The sequence below is a fragment of the Mauremys reevesii genome, linkage group 6, assembly GCF_016161935.1.
Source record: "Mauremys reevesii isolate NIE-2019 linkage group 6, ASM1616193v1, whole genome shotgun sequence".
Classification (NCBI taxonomy): Eukaryota; Metazoa; Chordata; order Testudines; family Geoemydidae; genus Mauremys; species Mauremys reevesii.
In genome coordinates, this window is record NC_052628.1 from 24,902,042 (window position 1) to 24,921,599 (window position 19,558).

Here is a 19,558-nt window from a genome sequence, read left to right on the forward strand (position 1 = left end):
TTGGAACAGAAGAGTACAAACCTGATCATTTAAAATATGAAACTATCAAATGAGGATTTAGTTATTGGCATCATTTGTTGCTAAAATTTAAAGCATTAAATGTGTGTGATGATATATCCAGGCAATAATCAAAAATGTAATTTGCAGTGAACTAGCCCAGTGGCCTAGTAGTTGTACTCCTAAATACATGCCTATCACAACATGTGGTAGACCTCATCCAGTGCACTAAATGCCCCAATAACAACTATGTGAGCGAAACCTGACAATCACTATGCTATTGAATGAACTCTCACAGGAAAATGATAAAATACAAAAAACACCCATCACCTGTGAGTGAACACTTTTCACAAAGCCATCACTCTCTGTCTGACTTGTCAGTCCTCAACCTCAAAGGAAATCCCTAGAACACTTTCAAAAGATGAGCCTGCTAGACACTAAAAATCATGGACTGAACAGACTGACTGGATTTATGGCTTATTACAACAATCTGTAACCTACCAACACCTGCAGAGGTGTTAACAGGTCAACGCTATCTTGAATAGTCTCTTAGACTATGTGCTAATTACTTATACTAAAACAATCTGTTCCATGTTGCATTTAGCTGTGACGCTTGGACCTGAAGAAAGAGCTCTGTGTGGCTCAAAAGCTTCTCTCATTCACCAACAGAAGTTGGTCCAATAAAAGTTATTACCTCACCCATTTTGTCTCTCTCATGCAGAACATCTGCATTTTAATTGTCAATTTGATGCTTCCCAAGCCAGTCTCCTAGAAAGGAAGGAAGTGTAATCTCTGTCCAGTTAATATGCAGAGTTATCAGGCTCTAATAGATTTTAGACCAATCCTTCATACCAGAATGAATGCGGAGCTCTTGAGGGAGAGAATGTAGAATGGGGTAATAATGCAGTATTCACAGGACTTGACTTCCAGGACCTACAGGATCCCTGGAATGAAATAGTGTTACCAAACAGTAATGCGGTCTTTTATAGAGGTGCATTTAGAATTTCTTATTGTTTTCACGTTTTGCAAGTTAAACTTGATAACTTTTAATTTATATTAATGCACACAATACTTAAATTCATTATCACTTCTGATTTTTTTTTCAAAAGTATTTTGCTTTCTCCCACCAGGATACTGGTATCAGTGTCAGAAAGAGAGTTATAAAGATTCTTAGGGACATCTGCATTGAACAGCCAACATTTCCCAAAATTACAGAGATGTGTGTGAAAATGATTCGCAGAGTCAATGATGAAGAGGGCATTAAGGTATGGTAGAACATTTATTTTAAGTTTTTAATTACAGTTTATTTTAGTTTTCTTTTATTTTGAGAAACAAATAACAAGTCTTAGATTTTTCCTTAAAAGGATTTCAGAGTTTCTTTAGTATGTGTATAATTTTTATTCATTTTTAACTTTTTAAAATAAATGTCTTTTTTTTTATTCACAATCTTATTGATAGGTTCCCGTCAGACATGTTGTTTTGTTGTTTACTCCATTTTTTGTTTAAAAAATAAGGGAGCTCAAACATAAAATAAAAATATTTAGATTTATTTCTTCTTTTCCACTTGCAAATATTGATTATCTCCACTCTGTGTCTATCTGATTATTGACATAAATAAACCCTCCCAACTTGGGAGGGGTTGCAAGTGCTTTGGAGGATAGGATTAAAATTCAAAATGATATGAAGAAATTATCTGAAGTAAACAGAATGAAATTTAGTAAGGACAAATGCAAATTACTCCACTTAGGAAGGAACAGTCAATTGCACAAATACAAAATGGGAAATGACTCCCTAGGAAGGAGTACTGTGAAAAAGGATGTGGGATCTGTAGTGGATCACAAGCTAAATATAAGTCAAGAGTGTAATTGTTGCCCCCCCCAAAAAAAAGAACATCATTCTGGGATGCATTAGTAGGAGTGCTGTAGGCAAGACAGGAGAAGTAATTCTTCCACCCTACTCTCTGCTGATAAGATCTCAGCTGAAGTATTATGTCCAGTTCTGGGTGCCATATTTCAAGATAGATGTGGACAAATTGGAGAAAGTTCAGAGGAGAGCGACAAAAAATGATTAAAAGTCTAAAAAACATGACCTATGAGGAAAGAGTGAAAAAATTGGGTTTGTTTAATCTGGAGAAGAGACGACCAAGGGGGGACAACAGTTTTCAAGGACATACAAATTTGTTACAAGAAAGAGGGTGAAAAATTGTTCTTGTTAACCTCTGAGGATAGGACATGAAGCAAATGGGCTTAAATTGCAGCAAGGAAGGTTTAGGTTGGACATCAGGAAAAACTTCCTAATTATCAGGTATCAGAGGGGTAGCCGTGTTAGTCTGGTTCTGTAGAACAAATTGTAGGAAGGTTGTGGAATCTCCATCACTGGAGGTTTTTAAGAACAGGTTAGACAAACATCTGTCAGGAATGGTCTAGTTATTATGTAGTCCTGCCTTGAGTGCAGGGGACTGGACTAGATGACCTATTGAGGTCCTTTCCAGTCCTACACTTCTATAACTGCATTTAAAAAACTGAGAAAAACCTACATTAAAAGCACATTATTTTGGTTGCCAAGTCAAGCACTGAAAAGTTAGGAAATACTAGATTTACATGTGCCTGTGTTACCTTAATTCTGTCCTTTCTGTACACTGAATGAAGTAGGGGCTCTATGGGGGGGAAAAATCATATATGACTATGTAATTAAAGAGTGGAAATGAACAGCTGGATCTATGTTCTGGGACAGCGGGGGAGTCTGGCCTGGCTTTCTCCTTGTTCTCCACCTCCCAAAAGTTGGGGATGATCCTGCCACATGTGGTGCCCCGATGGGCTGCTGGGGCCATAACTGGAGTTGGGGGAACCTGGCTTTGCTTTCTCTTTTCTCCCTCCCCAGGCCCCCAACTTAGAGTTGGAGGGATTCCTACCTAACAGGGCACCCAAAGAGGCAGGGGCCACTTGGGGACATGTGCTGGGTCCAAGGTAGGAACCTAGCATAGCTCTCTTCTCCCCCCACCTTATTACAGCTGCTTTGGCAGCTCCTGGGTATTCCCAGTACAGTGTATGTTGTTACTGCTTTTGTGGCAGTGGCAGCCTGACCATAGAATGTTTCCGTGTTCAGTTGTTACTTTGGCATGCTGCCCAAATTTTCCTGAGGCTTGCAAGCCACAGATGAGAGAGGATGACTTTTATAGTTTATATCTCAGCAAAAGCTGAATGGAATTTCACAGGACAAAGAAAAGGCATTTCTTTAGTCTGAAGTGCTTGCCCCCTGCCATGTGTCAATGGCCTGCTGCAAATAGTGGAAGTATGAGAGTTTTCAATTGAAAGAGTGCAAGAATCCTTTATAAAGGACAGTATTAAGCAATTTAAACACAGAGGTTGTGACCAACTCCTCTTATAATATAGACACTGGATAGTAAGAATTTTACCAGCAGTATATAGAGACAGGAATCTTCAATCAAACTTTAGCTGAAGAATCCAGTTCTCTTCTTTTCTATACAGATGTTAACTGTTCTGTTTGGCTGAGTGAAGCTTTCACTTTATCTAGTGATATATATCTGATGATAATGAATCACCAGGGAAGTGCAGTAATGGTCTGCTGAAACTTGTAATAGTTCTTCCCAGTCTGACAAAATCTCTGTGAAAATGGCATTTTCCACAAATGTTGCTGTAGTGTGGATTTTCTGCAGCATGGATTTCCATTGGTCAGTAATTATCCAGGTGTCCTTCCAGGCAATCGTGACCTCAGATACAGCTTGGAAGCCCCAGGTGACTCATGCCTGGTCTGGGAATCTAAACTTCTAAGATACAGATACAGGTCTTGCTCAGGTAACCTTCTCTTTCTAGAAGGCCTCACTTAGCTCCAAAAAATCTGTGTAAAATGACACACCATCAATAAGTCTATACTCTTATGTGGGGAATAATATGGAAACCTTTATGCCAAGATAAAGTTACGTATCTCTGACAATATATTTTTTCCTCTAGAAACTGGTGAATGAGACATTCCAGAAACTCTGGTTTACTCCAACTCCCCACAATGACAAAGAAGCAATGACAAGGAAAATACTAAACATCACTGATGTGGTATGCCTTTGAACTAAGAGTCACATGCAGGATTTGATTAGGTGTTTTTTAACATGTCTTGAAATAATTTTTATTGTTGAGCCTTCTTATAATATATAAAAATAAACAAGTAATTGAATCACCAGACAGTTTTATAAATATATGTACTGCTCTTTTGCTGTATCCCTTAAGATGTGATGGGTTTATTCATCTGAGAGTTAGAAAGAAACAAGAGTATCTTGTAGGAAACTTTTAATATAAATCATGATTGGTGATGATAAATGGTACTACATTCTGTTCTGGTGCAGTAAAATTATAATTATACCAAGTGGTCTCTTATTACATACAATAAAATTCCCTAATAGAGCTATGTGTAGCCATCAGTGCTGCCTGGAGGCCACTAAATAAATTTTACTTCATTTGAAGAAAGTATCCCATATGTGATACATAAAATCCATTTGAAAGGTTAATTTCAGTAGGTCAGTAAAAAATGTAGGGCCAGAATACCTGCTGGCATAAGCGCATACCGTTCTATTGAATGCCAATTTGGTTTTACCCACTTTATATCAGCAACAAATTGAACCCAAATTCTTAAAATCTTTACATGTGTCAAATGAAAAGTTTGTATGTATAACTAAAATAATTATTGGACCAACAAGAGGTGATGCTATTTTAGGCTTGGTTTTGGTAAGTACTGAGGACATTATAGACAAAAGGGCAGATTTTTAAGAAATTAAGGGAGCCTAGTTAGTGAAGGCAAACTGGATTGAAGAATTTACGGACATAAATGTGGAGTAGACTTGGAATTTCTTTGAGTCAATATGGAAAAATAATCTGGAATTTGCATCCCAAGTAAAGGGAAAAAACTTGGCAGACCTAACTGGATGAATAATCACCTCAAAAAAGATATTAGGTTTAAGCAAAGAACCTACAAGGAATGGAAGAAAGCATTGATCAGCAAAAAAATGTATGTCTCGGAAATCAAAGTATAGGGATAAAGTGAGAATTGCCAAAAGTCAAACTGAGTTAGACCTTGCAAAGGAAATTAAAACAAATAGTAAATGGTTCCTTAGCCATATAAATAAAAAGAGAACAAGAAAAGACGTTTCAGAGTAGCAGCCATGTTAGTTTGTATCCGCAAAAAGAACAGGAGTACTTGTGGCACCTTAGAGACTAACAAATTTATTCCAGCATAAGCTTTCGTGGGCTTATTCCATTCCATTCTATGCATCCAAAGAAGTAAGAAAAGAAGTGTGTCCATTATTCAGCATGGATGGGGTAAAGATTAAAAATAGTCTAAGTATGGCCCCAAAACTAAATGAATACTTTGCTTCAGTCTTCAGTAAGAATGATAATATAAAATATGGGGATAAAGACAAGATGGCTAATGGGAACAAGCATATAAAAATGGAAATGACCACATCCAGGGTGGAAGCAAAGCTTAAAGAGCATAATGTGTTCAGATTGGGAGGACCTGATAATCTCCGTCCCGGAATACTGAAAGAACTGGCACATGAAATTGCAAGTCCAGAAGCAAAAGATGTTTTAAAAAATCCATCAGACTGGAGAATAGGAAAAATAGTACCTATTTAAGTAAGAGGAACTAGTGATTCAGGTAACTGCAGACCCGTAAGCCTGACCTTAATACACCTCTACCTCAATATAATGCTGTCCTTGGGAGCCAAAAAATCTTACCATGTTATAGGTGAAACTGTGTTATATTGAACTTGGTTTGTTCCACCGGAGTGCACAACTCCTCCTCCTCCCCCCCAGCACTTCTTTACCACGTTATATCCGAATTCGTGTTATATCGGGTGGTGTTAAATCAAGGTAGCAGTATTATGCAAGGCTTTAGAACAGATTTTGAAGGAAAGAACAATTAAAGACATGCAGGTTAATGGGATAAAATGCAACATGAGTTTATCAAAGGAAAATCTTGCTAGACTAACTTTATATCTTTCTTCGATGAAATAACTAATTTTTTAGACAAGGGAAATACATTAGATTTAATCTATTTGGACTTCAGTAAAGTGTTTGATACTGTACCAGATATGAAATTATTAGTTAAAATGGAGAAGATGGGTATCAGTGCATGAATTGTAAGATGGGTAAGGAACTGGCTAAAAGGAAGATGATAATGGGTTGTGCTGAAGGGAGAACAGTCCGCCTGAAGACAGGCAATTCAGAGTTCCTCAAGGATCTATTTTGAGACCAATCTTATTTAATGTTTTTATTAGTGATCTTGGCCAAAAAAAAAAAAAAAAAAGTGGGAGTGTGCTAATGAGACCCGCTGATTACACAGAGTTGGGAGGCATTGCCATTCTGGACAAAGAATGTAATATTATTCAGGAAGAACTAGATGAACTAAAGTAATAAAACCGGGATGCCATAAAATAGTACGAAGTACAAGGTCGTGCACTTAGGAACTAATAGCAGGTATTTGTTCTTCGAGTGCTTGCTCATGTCGACTCCATTCTAGGAGTGTTCACACCCCCATGCACAGTTGTTGGAGATTTGCCTTAGAAGTATCCATAGGGTCGGCTGTGACACCCTCTGGAGTGCCACACTCGTGCATCAATATATCAGGCACTATTGGCCCTACACCCTCTCAGTTCCTTCTTACCGCCCGTGGTGGTTGGTTGGAGTGCCTCTGTCCCTTGCCTCGCAAATGGTCATCGGTTTCCTTCTTTGTTTCATGTATTAGAGCGGTAAATAGTTTTGTTTATTGTAGTTAGTAAGTAGTTCAGTACTGTAGTTAGTAATTTAGAGTCCCAGTGGGGACTTTGCCCCAGGCAGGGCATGCCCCAGTCTCCAGGTTTTAAGCCCTGCACTGACTGTAATAGGCCTATGCCTGTTAGTGACCCCCATGGCAGCTGTCTGAAGTGCTTGGGGTAATCTCATGTAAAAGAAAAGTGTCGCATCTGTAAGAACTTTCATCCCAGGACACAAAAAGAGTGTGATATACATTTGAGAACCCTCCTCATGGAGGCTGCTCTCTGCTCAGCCTCTGAACTGTCCCGGCTGGACTCGACTCCCAGTACTTCGGCCTCAGTGCGTTGTGCACCCCCGACACTGGGCTCTAACAGGCACCATTCCCCTTTGCTGGTGCCCAAGCAGAATTCGAAAAAGCGGGACCCAGCACCGAGCAAGAAGGACCAACAGGCATCAGGTAAAGGACCCTGTTCGGACCGCCCACTCACCCCATAGCCACATGGGGATACATCCCCCTGGGGACCTCCCACCCGTAATGGATCCACCACTGACTCCAGGAAGTGGTTGGGGACCCAGAGTTGTTATGGAGTCAACACCTTCCCAGCCCCTCCCGGCACCCAGAGAACAAAGGACTCTCCCAGAGCAGCCAGCACCACCTACTGCAATGGACCCAGAGGGCAAGCCAGCCGTAAAAGCCTCCCAGAAGACAAGTGAACACCACCAATTTTAGAGCCAAGGCAGAGCTCTTAGTCGCCATGCCTCTGGTCTGTTCATCAGTCCAGGTCACCAGTTCGCTGTTTCAAATTGCTGATCCTGGTCTCCGCCCTCTCGTCGAGACTCGCCCAGATGGTGGTGCTGGTCACCGTCATCCTCTCACTGACCCTCTCCATGACGTCAATTGCCGGCACCTAGACCACGGGAACGTTCCCCAATGTGGTGACACTCCCCCTACTCCCAGCACTAATCTGCCTATTTAAGGCACCGTTCACCCATGGCGATGGTTAACTGCCAGACTCAGGCGTCGATAGCCCTGCCGTGGTCACTGGAGGAGGATTCCTCCAGCACTGAGAGGGAGTTCAGCCCCTTGTCAGGACAACACTGGGCGACTGGGCTCCTGAGGCTGCGTCCACCTCCACGATGCTGTTCTGCCAGCATGGCCAGTGCAGTGGCTCTATTGGTATGCCAGTTATGCTGAGGCCCCCTTCACACCAATCATTGGTTGCTGCTTCAGATAAGCATCAGATGGCACCGGACTCGGTGTGCGAAGCGCAATTGGATGCTGGGATAGAAGTGCAGGTGCCCACTCCAAAACGCCCTTCCCCCATGGCGGATGATGACCGGGGCCTTCCCCCGGTGGTCCAGTCATCCTCATCCTCTCCAGATGAGGTTGTGGCATGGCCCTCTTACGCTAGCCCACTGGATGATTTTAAGGAGCACCAAGCCCTGCTCTGAAGTGTCGCCATCAACATAGGCCTAGAGGTGGAAGAGGTGGCGGAGCAATCAGACACCTTGGGTAATGTGCTCTCTACATCAGCTCCCACACCTGTCGCACTTCTGATGCACGAAGGGGTCCTAAAGATTGCCAAAGCCCTCTGGCAAATCCCATCCTCAATCTCACCCACCTCCAAGAGGGCTGAAAAAGAGTATTTCATCACAGCTAAGGAGTTTCAATACTTGTATACCCACCTGTCCCTGGGATCATTGGTTGTTTCTGCAGCCAACGAGAAAGACAAGCAAGGACAGTCTAGTTCAGGGGTAGGCAACCTATGGCACGTGTGCCCAAGATGGCACACGAGCTGATGTTCAGTGGCACTCACACTGCCCGGGTCCTGGCCACCGGTCCGGGGGGCTCTGAATTTTAATTTAATTTTAAATGAAGCTTCTTAGACATTTTAAAAACCTTATTTACTTTACATTCAACAATAGTTTAGTTATATATTATAGACTTATAGAAAGAGACCTTCTAAAAATGTTAAAATGTATTACTGGCACGCGAAACCTTAAATTAGAGGGAATAAATGAAGACTAGGCACACCACTTCTGAAAGGTTGCCGACCCCTGGTCTAGTTCCACCCCCAAAAATAAGGAAGCCAAGAGACTGGACCTTTTTGGAAGGAAAATTTATTTTAGGGCCAGTCTTCAGTTCAGGGTCGCGAACCACCAGACTCTTTTGGGGAGATATAACTTCAATTTATGGGACTCCCTCTGTAAGTTCAAGGATTCCATGCCCCAGGACTTGGCCCAAGAATTCAGGGCCCTTCTTGAAAAGGGTACTAAAGCAGCTCAGTGTTCTTGCCAAATGGCATGGGATGATGCCGATTCGGCGGCCAGGGTGATCACCTCAGCGGTTGTCATGAGGCGCAGTTCCTGGCTTAAGACCACAGGAGATGCAGTTCTTGATCCATGATCTACTATTTGATGGGATTGGACTCTTTGCAGAGGCTGCAGGGACTAAAGGACACTCAGGCCACCCTCTGCTCACTGGGGTTACATACACCTCAGTCAGCAAGGAAACAGTTCTGGCTGCCACCAAGGCCTTGGCAGTCTCAACAAGGGTCCGCAAGGAGAAGGGATAGGGACACGAGTTTTAGTCATCACCGCCCTTCCTCCTCCTCTTCACCTGCACAACTTGGCCTGGCAAAAAAACACAGGGTCCAGAAGTGGGCATTTTGAGTGTGTGCTTGAGAGCGATGTCCCAGTCACATCCCTGGATCTTCCACATCCTTTCCTCAACCATCTTCATCCCTACCATTCAACCTAGTCGCTGGTTACCTCAGACTGCTGGGTCTCTGGGCTACACCCTGCAATTCTCGGCCACCCCAACCCCCTCATACCATTTTTCCCCGTCCCTCTTCAGGGACCCTTCTCATGAGCAACTCCTCATTCAGGAGGTCAACAACCTCCTGCAGCTGGGAGCAGTAGTGGAGATCCCTTGGGAAATGAGGGGGAAAGGATTCTACTCCTGCTATTTCCTAATCCCGAAGGCAAAGGGGGGCCTAAAACCCATTCTGGACCTGCGGCGACTCAACAGATATCTCAAGAAGTTGAAGTTCCTCATGGTTTCTCTGACCTCCATTATCCCCTCCCTGGATCCAGGAGACTGGTATGCCGCTCTCGACTTGAAAGACGCTTATTTTCTTATTTCCATCTTCCAAGGACACAGATGATTCCTCCATTTTATGGTGGGCCAGCGTCACTTCCAATTCACAGTGCTACCCTTTGGCCTCTTCTCGGCCCCGCAAGTATTTACAAAATGTATGGCCCTGGTAGCTGCTTACCTGAAACATTGGGGAGTCCAGGTCTGTCCTTATCTCGATGATTGGCTCATCAAGGGCAGGTCACGGGATCAAGTGCAGAGCAGTCTTGATCTGGTGTGTTCCACCTGTGGGCCTGTTAGTAAACAAAAAGAAATCGACCCTCATACCAGTGCAATGAACAAAGTTTATAGGAGTGGTCCTTGACTCCATGCTGGCCAGAGTCTTCCTTCCAGAGGCTTGTTTCTAAGCTATATCGGATGTGATCTCCCACGTAAGGGGCTACCTGCTCACTACCACCCACACTTGCCTAAGGTTGTTAGGCCACATGGCATCCTGTACTTACGAGGTCTGTCATACCTGGCAGGCACGACCTAGACCTTGTAGTCAAAGTGCTGGACCACATCCGGTCATCACTGGCATGGTTGTTGGACTCCAGATCGATGTTGGAGGGAGTTCCCTCCGTGTCCCCGTTGCTGACCCTGGTTTCCATCGCCTTGGACCTGGGCTGGGGAGCTCACCTGAGTGAGCTCAGGACACAAGGCCACTGGTTGCGGGTCGACCGCTCCCTCCATATAAATTTCAGGGAGCTCAGAGCGGTTCACTTGGCCTGTCAGTTTTTTTCAATCCCACTTGAAGGGCGAGTGGTTCAAGTCCTGATGGACAGCACCGCCACAATGTTTTATATCAACCAGCAGGGCAAAGCCAGGTTGTCAGCCCTTTGCCAGGAAGTTCTCTGGCTCTGGGACTTCTGTGCAGCTTGTCATTCATCTCATGACAGCGCACCTCCTCAGGAGCAGGAATGTATTAACAGATTGCCTCAATAGAACCTTCTCATCTAATGTAATGGTCGCTCCACCCCAAGGTGGTCAGCATGATCTTCCAAAAGTGGGATCTCCACAAGTGGACTTGTTTGTGATTTGTCAGAACAGGAAATGCCACATGCTCTGCTCATTTTGGGGGATCAATAGGGGCTCCTTGTCAGATGCCTTTTTACTCCCATATTCGGGGGCTCTAATGTACGCCTTCCCACCGGTGCCATTGATCCACAAAATCCTCATGAAGATCAAGCAGGACAGGGCCAAAGTGATCCTGATAGCCCCGGTTTGGCCTCGCCAACACTGGTTCGGCATGCTGCTGGACCTGTCGGTGATGGCTACACTGCAGCTGCCTCTTTGGCCGGATCTCCTATCCTAGAACCATGGCAGTCTCCTGAACCTGAACCAGCAGCATTGCACCTGACAGCTTAGTTGCTGCATGGTTGAATGAGCAGGAGTGCTTGGCCCATGTCCAGCAGGTCCTACTGGGGAGTAAAAAGCCCTCTACCAGAGCAACCTACCTGCCTGAGGTGCCGGGCCTCGACCCAAGGGCTTAGGCCTGAACAGGCATCGCTGTTGTTGATCCTTGATTACCTTCTGCATCTCAAACTCTAGGGCTTTTCCCTTTCATTGATTAAAATCCACTTGGCCACCATATCAGCCTCTCACTCCCCCTTTTCAGGGCAGGTCTTCACTCATGACATGATGGTCCGGTTCTTGAAAGGTCTGGAGTGACTCTATCCCCATGTCTGAGACCTCGGTGGGACCTGAATCTAGTGCTCATGAGAGCTCCCTTCAAGCAGGTGGCTTCCTGTTCCCTTCTTCTAGTCTCCTGGAAGGTGTCATTCCTGGTGTTGCTAACGTCTGTCTCTGAGATTAGGGCATTTACCTTGGAGCCTCTCTATCCGGTGTTTTTCAAGGACAAGATCCAGTTGCAGCCGCACCCAGCTTTCTTGCCCAACGTGGTTTTGCAATTTCACATGAGCCAGGGCATATTCTTGCCAGTCTTCTTCAGAAAGCCTCATAAGTTTGAGGAGGAGCATATGTTGCACTCCCTGGATATCAGTAGAGCACTAGCCTTCTATATTGTAAGAACCAAACCATTCTGTAAGTCGATGCAGCTATTCGGCATGGTGGCGGATAGGATGAAAGATCATCCAGTGTCCACCCAGAGAATTTTATCATGGATCACCGCCTTCATCCGGTTTTGCTGTGATCAGGCGAAAGTGCCTCCACCGGCTACTATAACTGCCCACTCAACTAGGGCGCAAGCCTCGGTGGCAGCCTTCCTGGCCCATGTGCCAATTCCAGATATTTGCAGGACTGCCACCTGGTCATCCATTCACACGTTCACATCTCACTACATGCTTACCAAGCAAGCCCAAGATGACACTGGCTTTGGTAGAGCAGTATTGCAAGCCGCATGACTCTGAACACGGAGCCCACCTCCAGGGATATTGCTTGTGAGTCACCTAGAATGGAATTGACATGAGCAAGCCCTTGAAGAAGAAAAATGGTTACCTACCTTTCGTAACTGTTGTTCTTTGAGATGTTTTGCTCGTCAATTGGAAATAATAGAGAAGGTGAAAGACCTAGTATATTAGTCAGTCACAGGATGACTATGAGTCACTAATGTGGTGCATCCATGAAAAAAATCAAGTGCAATCCTAGGATTTCATCAGATGAGGTATTAGCAGTTAGAGATCAGACACTTTCACTAACACATCTCTAGTTATAAACTATAGAAATGATCCATGAAAGTTAATACTCCTGGGGGAATTCTGTGCCATTGCGCGTGCACAGAATTCATGTCCCCTGCAGATTTCTTTGCTTTCCCGCAAAAAAATTACTTCCTGACAGGGAAACAAAGGGAAGCTGCAAGAGCAGTTACACACCACTCCCTACCAGCGCAGGTACATCATTTCAGGCACCCGGAGCAGCCAGGAGAGAGGTAAATCACTGTGGGACTAGGAATATCCCAGGGAGTGGCTCCTACCCTGAGCCAGGATCAGCTGCTAGTTCCAGCTGGGCTGGAGGCAGGAGAGGACGGGACTTCCTCTTCCCCTGCAAGGAGTGGCTGGGGCTGTATCAGACCCACCCGCAGAAACCTCCCCCAGCTGCAGGAAGCTCAGCATCCTCCCCTACTTCCTGCCCCCATCACTCCTGAGCTGCAGGGGAGAGGGATCACTGTTTGGGGAGCTGCTCCCCCATCCTCCGAACCCCTGTGCATCTGGACCTTCCATACCCAGACACCCCTGCCAAGCCTCACCCTGTACACCCAGAACCCCTCTAGCACTCCATACCCGAACCTCACCCCCCTGAACCTCAACTCCGGCATCCAGAGCCCCTGCCTCCAGATCCCCACCCCTGCACCCCAGACCACCCCCTCTGAGCTCCCTGCACTCAAATGCCCACTCACCCACACTACCCTGATTCCCCACATCCAGACACCCATGCCACTGACCCCAACCTGCTGCACCCAGACTCACTCCCACAGCACCTAGTCTCCCCCGCTGAGACCCCCACTCCCTCTGCTGAGCTGCAGCCACCTTCACCTGGAAGTCCTTGCAGAGTCCCATTTCCCCTGCACCTGGAATCCTCCCAACAAGCCTCTGTGCATCCAGCTCCCCCAACACCTAGCCCCCCTACTGAGCTGCCTGCACCCAGATTGTCCCACATAGAACCTTCTCACCCCACACCGAGCCCCTTCACACTTGAATCCTGCCTGGTTGAGCCTACCTGCCCCACACCTGGTGCAGAAGGGTAGGACCTCAGGGTGTTTCTGGGGCAGACCCAAGGCCTTGTGCTATGTCAGGGTTGGGTGCCTCCTCACTGCTGAGTCCATGTCCCGGGGTGGGGGTGGGGTGATGCAACATCATCTCTCACCTTCATGCAGCCAGTAGCCTATGCTCCCCCCAACCATGCTGGAGCCTGCATTTATTTACTGACAAATAAAACTTGCACAATTTTGCAGAATTTTAAATTTTTTGGCGCAGAATGCCCTCAGGAGTAAGATAAGGAGTTGTTAATTTCATTGTACAAGGCAATGGTAAGATCTCACCTGAAATATTGTGTACAGTTCTGGTCATCCATATTCAAGAATGATGAATAAAAACTAGAACAGGTGTAGAGAAGTGCTAGTAGGAGGAGCATGGGTAAGGTAATCCATTCTTGAGAGGAGACTAAAAGAGTTTGGGTCATTTAGTCTAACAAAACGAAAGCAGAGAATGGATAAGATTGCTCCCTATCAGTACATCAGGAGGGTAAACATCAGGGAGGTAGAAGAGCTATTTAAGCTATAGGACAATATTTTCTTAAGAACAAATGGATGTAAACTGGCTATAAATAAATTTAGTCTGCAAATTAAAAGATGCCTAACCATGAAAGGAGTGAGGTTCTGAAACAATTTTCCAAAAGGAGTAGTGGAGGCAAACAACCTAACTAGTTTTAAGATGGAGCTTGATCAGTGTATGAATGGGATTGTATGACAGGGTTGCCTGCAGTAGCACAGGATTGACTCAGTGATGCAGGAGGTCACATCTAGTCCGATGCCCTTATGCAAAATTTATTGTTTTAAAGGATACTGTTTAAAAATCATGATCAATTAAAATAAATGCATTTATCTTACTATTAACACCTTAACACTGATATATCTACTTTTCAGCATTTATATTAAACATTAGTTTATGCATTACTTTGATCTCGGACAATAAAAAGAAACTAATTGGTTACATTTTCTTTAGTCTAGTCAATTTTACCTTCAGGTTCTCATGAGCTAACATAGTCCTGGAATGATGGCACATCCTATAGGGCCTGTTTAAAAAAATGCATTTTTGGGCAGTTGAAATATGTCATAAATTTTATTAGCTGTTAAGCTTTGCACAAACTAGTTTTCACAAAACTTAAAATTTTGGTCAAATTTGATCTGACAGTGACCCTACAACTGAAGTAAAAACTTTAGATTTATTTAATTTAGGTTGTAGTAGCATCTGAAATGTGAAAAAAAAAATCACATACAGAAGACATTGTTCCTATTGCTTCTATCTTACAATTTAAAATAATTTTAAATACTTATCATAGTTTAAATTTAAACCTGTGTTGAAATACTTTGATTACATTTTTCTTCAGTTTTCTTTTTATAAATCTATTCCAAATATTCTTTCTTAGGTTGCAGCATGTAGAGATACAGGATATGATTGGTTTGAACAACTTCTTCAAAATGTAAGTAATAGTTTTGAAAGACTCATTTCACAAATGTCAAAAGAATCTTAGTATGTTTCATGGAACCTAGGGCTAAAATGTAACTCCACAAACTTCTAGAATAGTTCTTTACACTGTTATCCGAATTGTAAAATCTAACATTCTCTTGACTTTTTTGTTACAACCTTTTGACTTTAACAGTTATATCCTTCCTCTGCCACTGCTTTTATACCTAAAATTAGTTATTTGAGTAATGGTCCCTATTTTATTCAACTGAGGGTTTACACATCCATGCCGTGCATCCAAAGCTGGAGAATTTGAAAGTAGTACTTTCCTTTGGGGTCTGGGCATGCGTCCTTGCCTCACCTCGCCTCATTGTTTCGTCCGAGGTGATAAAGGGCTGAGCGGATCAGCTGTGTCTCCGGCTCCTTCTCACTGCTTCATGGTCCAAGTCGGAGCTACTAGTGTCCTCTTGTCTGTGATGCACATTAAAAAGTTTAGAATAGTATATAGTTAGTTTTTCTTGTAGTGTTTGCTGTTTTTACTGTTTTAACATAGTTTTAACTTTTAGTAATATTTATAGTAGAACTGAGACTTGGGTGAGGAACAACAGTAAACAGATTCCCCCTGAGTACCCACACATGGGTACTGGACAGTGCCAAAGACACCAGGATTTAAAATCTGTGCCTCCTGCCCATTAATGTAATATCTGCCAGTCTTTCCCAAGCCGTACCTAAGAAGGCCAGGCTCTCCACCTTAAGAAGTAGCTCATGGAAGTCGCCACGAGGCCTCAGGCAGACAGACTATGGGCCAGGGGAATCCCACCCTCCCAACATCAGCTTGAGACAGCCAAGAGTGCACCTCCAGCTACGGAGTTTGAGTCCAGCTCCGGTGGTACTGCCACTAGGGACCCCATGCCAGGGCCTAGTTGGGAGGTAAGGAAGCATGCACATAAGCATGGCAGTAAGTCTTCCTCCAAACCAAAGAATGGTGATGCGCCTTCCACAAGTTCCAGCCATGGTGAGGCAGCGTGCTCCAACACGTACAAGCATGACAAAAAAAACCCTCACAAACTGGCAGGTCCGCCAGTATGACATGCCGAGCTGCACACACAGTCAACGTCGGGCTCCCTTAAGACCAGATTCATCAGTTTCAGGAAAGTCTCCACTTGGGCACCGGTTCTGGTTATGGAATGAGTATCGTTAACATCAGGAGATTGGAGAAAGCACCAGAGCCACATGAACTGTGTACTCTAGTGGCCTTCCACTACCATCCATATCTAGGGAGGCCAGTTCTCCCACTCAGGACATACCACAGTCAAGACATTTCAACACATCTTCCTATGGTTTACACACTTCCACCTGCTCCAATGGTACTGCCATTGGAACCGGTGTCCTCGGAGGATTCGGATGGAACATGAGGGCTGCCGATTCCCTACCGCCACTACGAGTATCCCAAAAGACCACTGGCATCATGGCATTATCCTCCTTCACAACAGCAGAGGAGCCACTGGTTTCCCACACCATGAGGCCCTCTGCAGCACCCATTGGCACAGCTGTTCTGTTCTGCTGGCCCTGTTGAGGACCAATACCCATCTATAGAACCCACCCATTTCGAACGGGAGGCTTCACCTCTTTCTCCCTCTAGGACACCTTTGAGCAGATGCTCTGAACTGGGTATGGAGGAAGAACAGTTCAGTCCATTTCTGATGGTACTGCCGGAGCAAGTGTGTTTTTCATTGTCCTGTCCAGATGCTGGCTTTATTTATTGTTGTATTTACTCAATATTGGCATTAAGCTGATTAGTTATTAGTTCTTGAGGTCATCTTTTTTGCCCATTTTCAAGACAGTGGCTGGGATTTTTCAAAATCACCTAAGCAAGTTAGGTGCCCAGTCCCCATTTAATTTCAGTGGAATTTGGGTGCCTAACTACTTTTGGCCCTTTGAAAATCCCAGCCTGTAACTACTCGCTTTATTTCTTTCCCAGTTCTCTGGTTACTTCTTGTACTTGTTGAGAGTGATAGCTAATGACTGCATTTCTTCTGTTACTGCATGGGGTCTTACTGCAGTATACATGGACCATCTGAAATCCCCAGAGAGCTGGCTGGTCACATGGTTTTGTATTCTCCTCTATATTTTCATCTGCATTAAAAAACACCTTCATATACATTAAAACCAAGGCTTTAAAAAATGGGTGCCTAAAATTAAGCTCCAAGTTTATATTTTGGTGCCTGAACAATTTAACTGATTTTCAAAAGTGCTGAGCACCTCTCAGTTTCAGAGACACTAATGAGAGCTAAATATTTGACACTTTTTAAAATCAGGCCAGTTGTTTAGGTGCTGAAATATAAACTTGGAGCCCAAAGTTAGAATGCCCATTTTTTCCAAATCTTGGTCTTGATACTTTCATAATATTACTTTTTCCATACAGAAAACATCTCTGTAGCAACTGCAGCAGTTATGTGATTATGAATGCAAGTGGAGGTGGTTGGTGTAATCGCTTATGAGGGCCATGAGACAGTGTTTCATTCTTAAAATTTAAGGAAGTGTTGTTTATTCCTTCTCATAACACAAGAAGGTAGGGGTCACCAAATGAAATTAATAGGCAGCAGGTTTAAAACAAACAAAAGGAAGTATTTCTTCACACAACGCACAGCTAATCTGTGGAACTCTTTGCCAGAGGATGTTGTGAAGGCCAAGACTATAACAGGGTTCAAAAAAGACTCTAGATAAATTCATGGAGGATAGGTCTATCAGTGGCTATTAGCCAGGATGGGCAGGAATGGTGTCCCTATTCTCTCTTTGCCAGAAGCAGGGAATGGGCGACAGGGGATGGATCCACTTGATGATTACCTGTTCTGTTCATTTCCTTTGGGGCACCTGGCATTGACCATTGTCAGAAGACAGGATACTGGGCTAGATGGACCTTTGGTCTGACCCAGTATGGCCGTTCTTATGCTACTAAAAGGGGTAAGGAGAAACAAATCAAAACAGATTATAATATTGCACCAGGACAGCACCTCTTACAAGTCACACATTAAGGCACATGGACAACAGAAAGCCAATTCAGGCATCAGGAAGTGAATAGTGAGTAATAAGGAGTGAGAAAAGACAAAGACAAGGAACATGACTCTGTTAACATTTTGAACATTGTCTCATCACTGAGGTAGATAGTATTATGCTTGTTAAACTTTGAGAATGAGCTATGCTTACTGCCCTACCCCTTAATTCTTTTAATTGTAGTGCTTTGGTCCTAGATATCCCCCATTCAAATGTAATATTTATTTTGTTAAATAGTTTAATTTTTTGCCTCCGCAAAGTGCTTTTCAGGGCTTCTTAGGAAGAACTTGGATAACTTTATATGCATCATGAAATCCTTCTTCTTCTATGATAATTGTTACAAATGTAACATACATTGAAGTACAAATTATTGGAATGATTCAGTGTATTGCAGTTTATATTAAATCTTAATCATCTCCTGTCTTTCTGTCTGCAATAGCTTTTGAAATCAGAAGAAGATGCCTCATATAAACCTGTGAAGAAAGCCTGTACTCAGCTTGTTGATAATCTGGTTGAGCACATTCTTAAATATGAGGAATCTCTATCAGGTAATGTAATTACTTACAATCCAATAGTATTAATGTATTTTTTGTTATTACATATATGAAATCAGACACTGTTTGTAAACATCTATAGTTCTGTTTAAAAAAGGACAGTAGTAGATAAGACAAGGATTGTCTCAAGACCAGGGGCGGCTCTAGGTATTTTGCCGCCCCAAGCACGGCAGGCAGGCTGCCTTCGGCGGCTTGCTGCAGGAGGTCCCCGGTCCCACGGATTCAGCGGCATGCCTGCGGGAGGTCCTCCGAAGCGGCGGGACCAGCGGACCCTCCGCAGGCATGCCACTGAAGGCAACCCGCCTGCCGCCCTCGTGGCGACTGGCAGAGCACCCCCCGTGGCTTGCCGCCCCGGGCACGCGCTTGGCGTGCTGGTGCCTGGAGCCGCCCCTGCTCAAGACATTTAAATTAAAGCTTCTTTTGTTATGATTAAATTGAACTTTTAACTACTATTACAATAAATCTTACTCTTGTCACTTGAAAAAGATGCTGCTTGAAAACATTTTTTGTTCCTTCATTAAAATTGTTCTGATGCTATTGTTTTCTGGTTCTATCACCCTGGTGAAATATAGAATGTTGTTATAAGACATAACAAGAACATGGCAGGAAGTTTAAGCTGGATAAATTCAAATTAGAAATAAGGCAGAATTTTTTAATAGCAAGGGGGATTATCTGATTGAACAAACTATCAAGGGAAAAGGTGGCTTCTCCAACTCCTGATGTCTTCAAATCAAGACTGGATGCCTTTCTGGAAGATATATTTTAGTGAAACACAATTTATTAGGCTCATTATAGGAATAATTGGGAGGAATTTAATTACCTGTGATATACCAGAGGTCAGACTAGATGATCTAAAGATTCCTTCTGGTCTTAAATTCTGAATCTGTGATGTACAGGACAGTATAAATTACCACA

The 19,558-nt window shown here is 43.8% G+C and overlaps 1 protein-coding gene across 4 annotated transcripts in view; it reads left to right on the forward strand.

The window, feature by feature from the left end:
• Window positions 1-19,558, forward strand: part of NIPBL (NIPBL cohesin loading factor) — a 271,388-nt gene that overhangs the window by 222,670 nt on the left and 29,160 nt on the right. For all 4 annotated transcript variants that reach the window (XM_039543426.1, XM_039543430.1, XM_039543427.1 and 1 more), the window contains 4 exons: window positions 1,128-1,262; window positions 3,969-4,067; window positions 14,998-15,051; window positions 18,529-18,637. In XM_039543426.1, coding sequence (XP_039399360.1) covers window positions 1,128-1,262; window positions 3,969-4,067; window positions 14,998-15,051; window positions 18,529-18,637 — 397 coding nt within the window. The remainder of the gene's footprint in view (window positions 1-1,127; window positions 1,263-3,968; window positions 4,068-14,997; window positions 15,052-18,528; window positions 18,638-19,558) is intronic.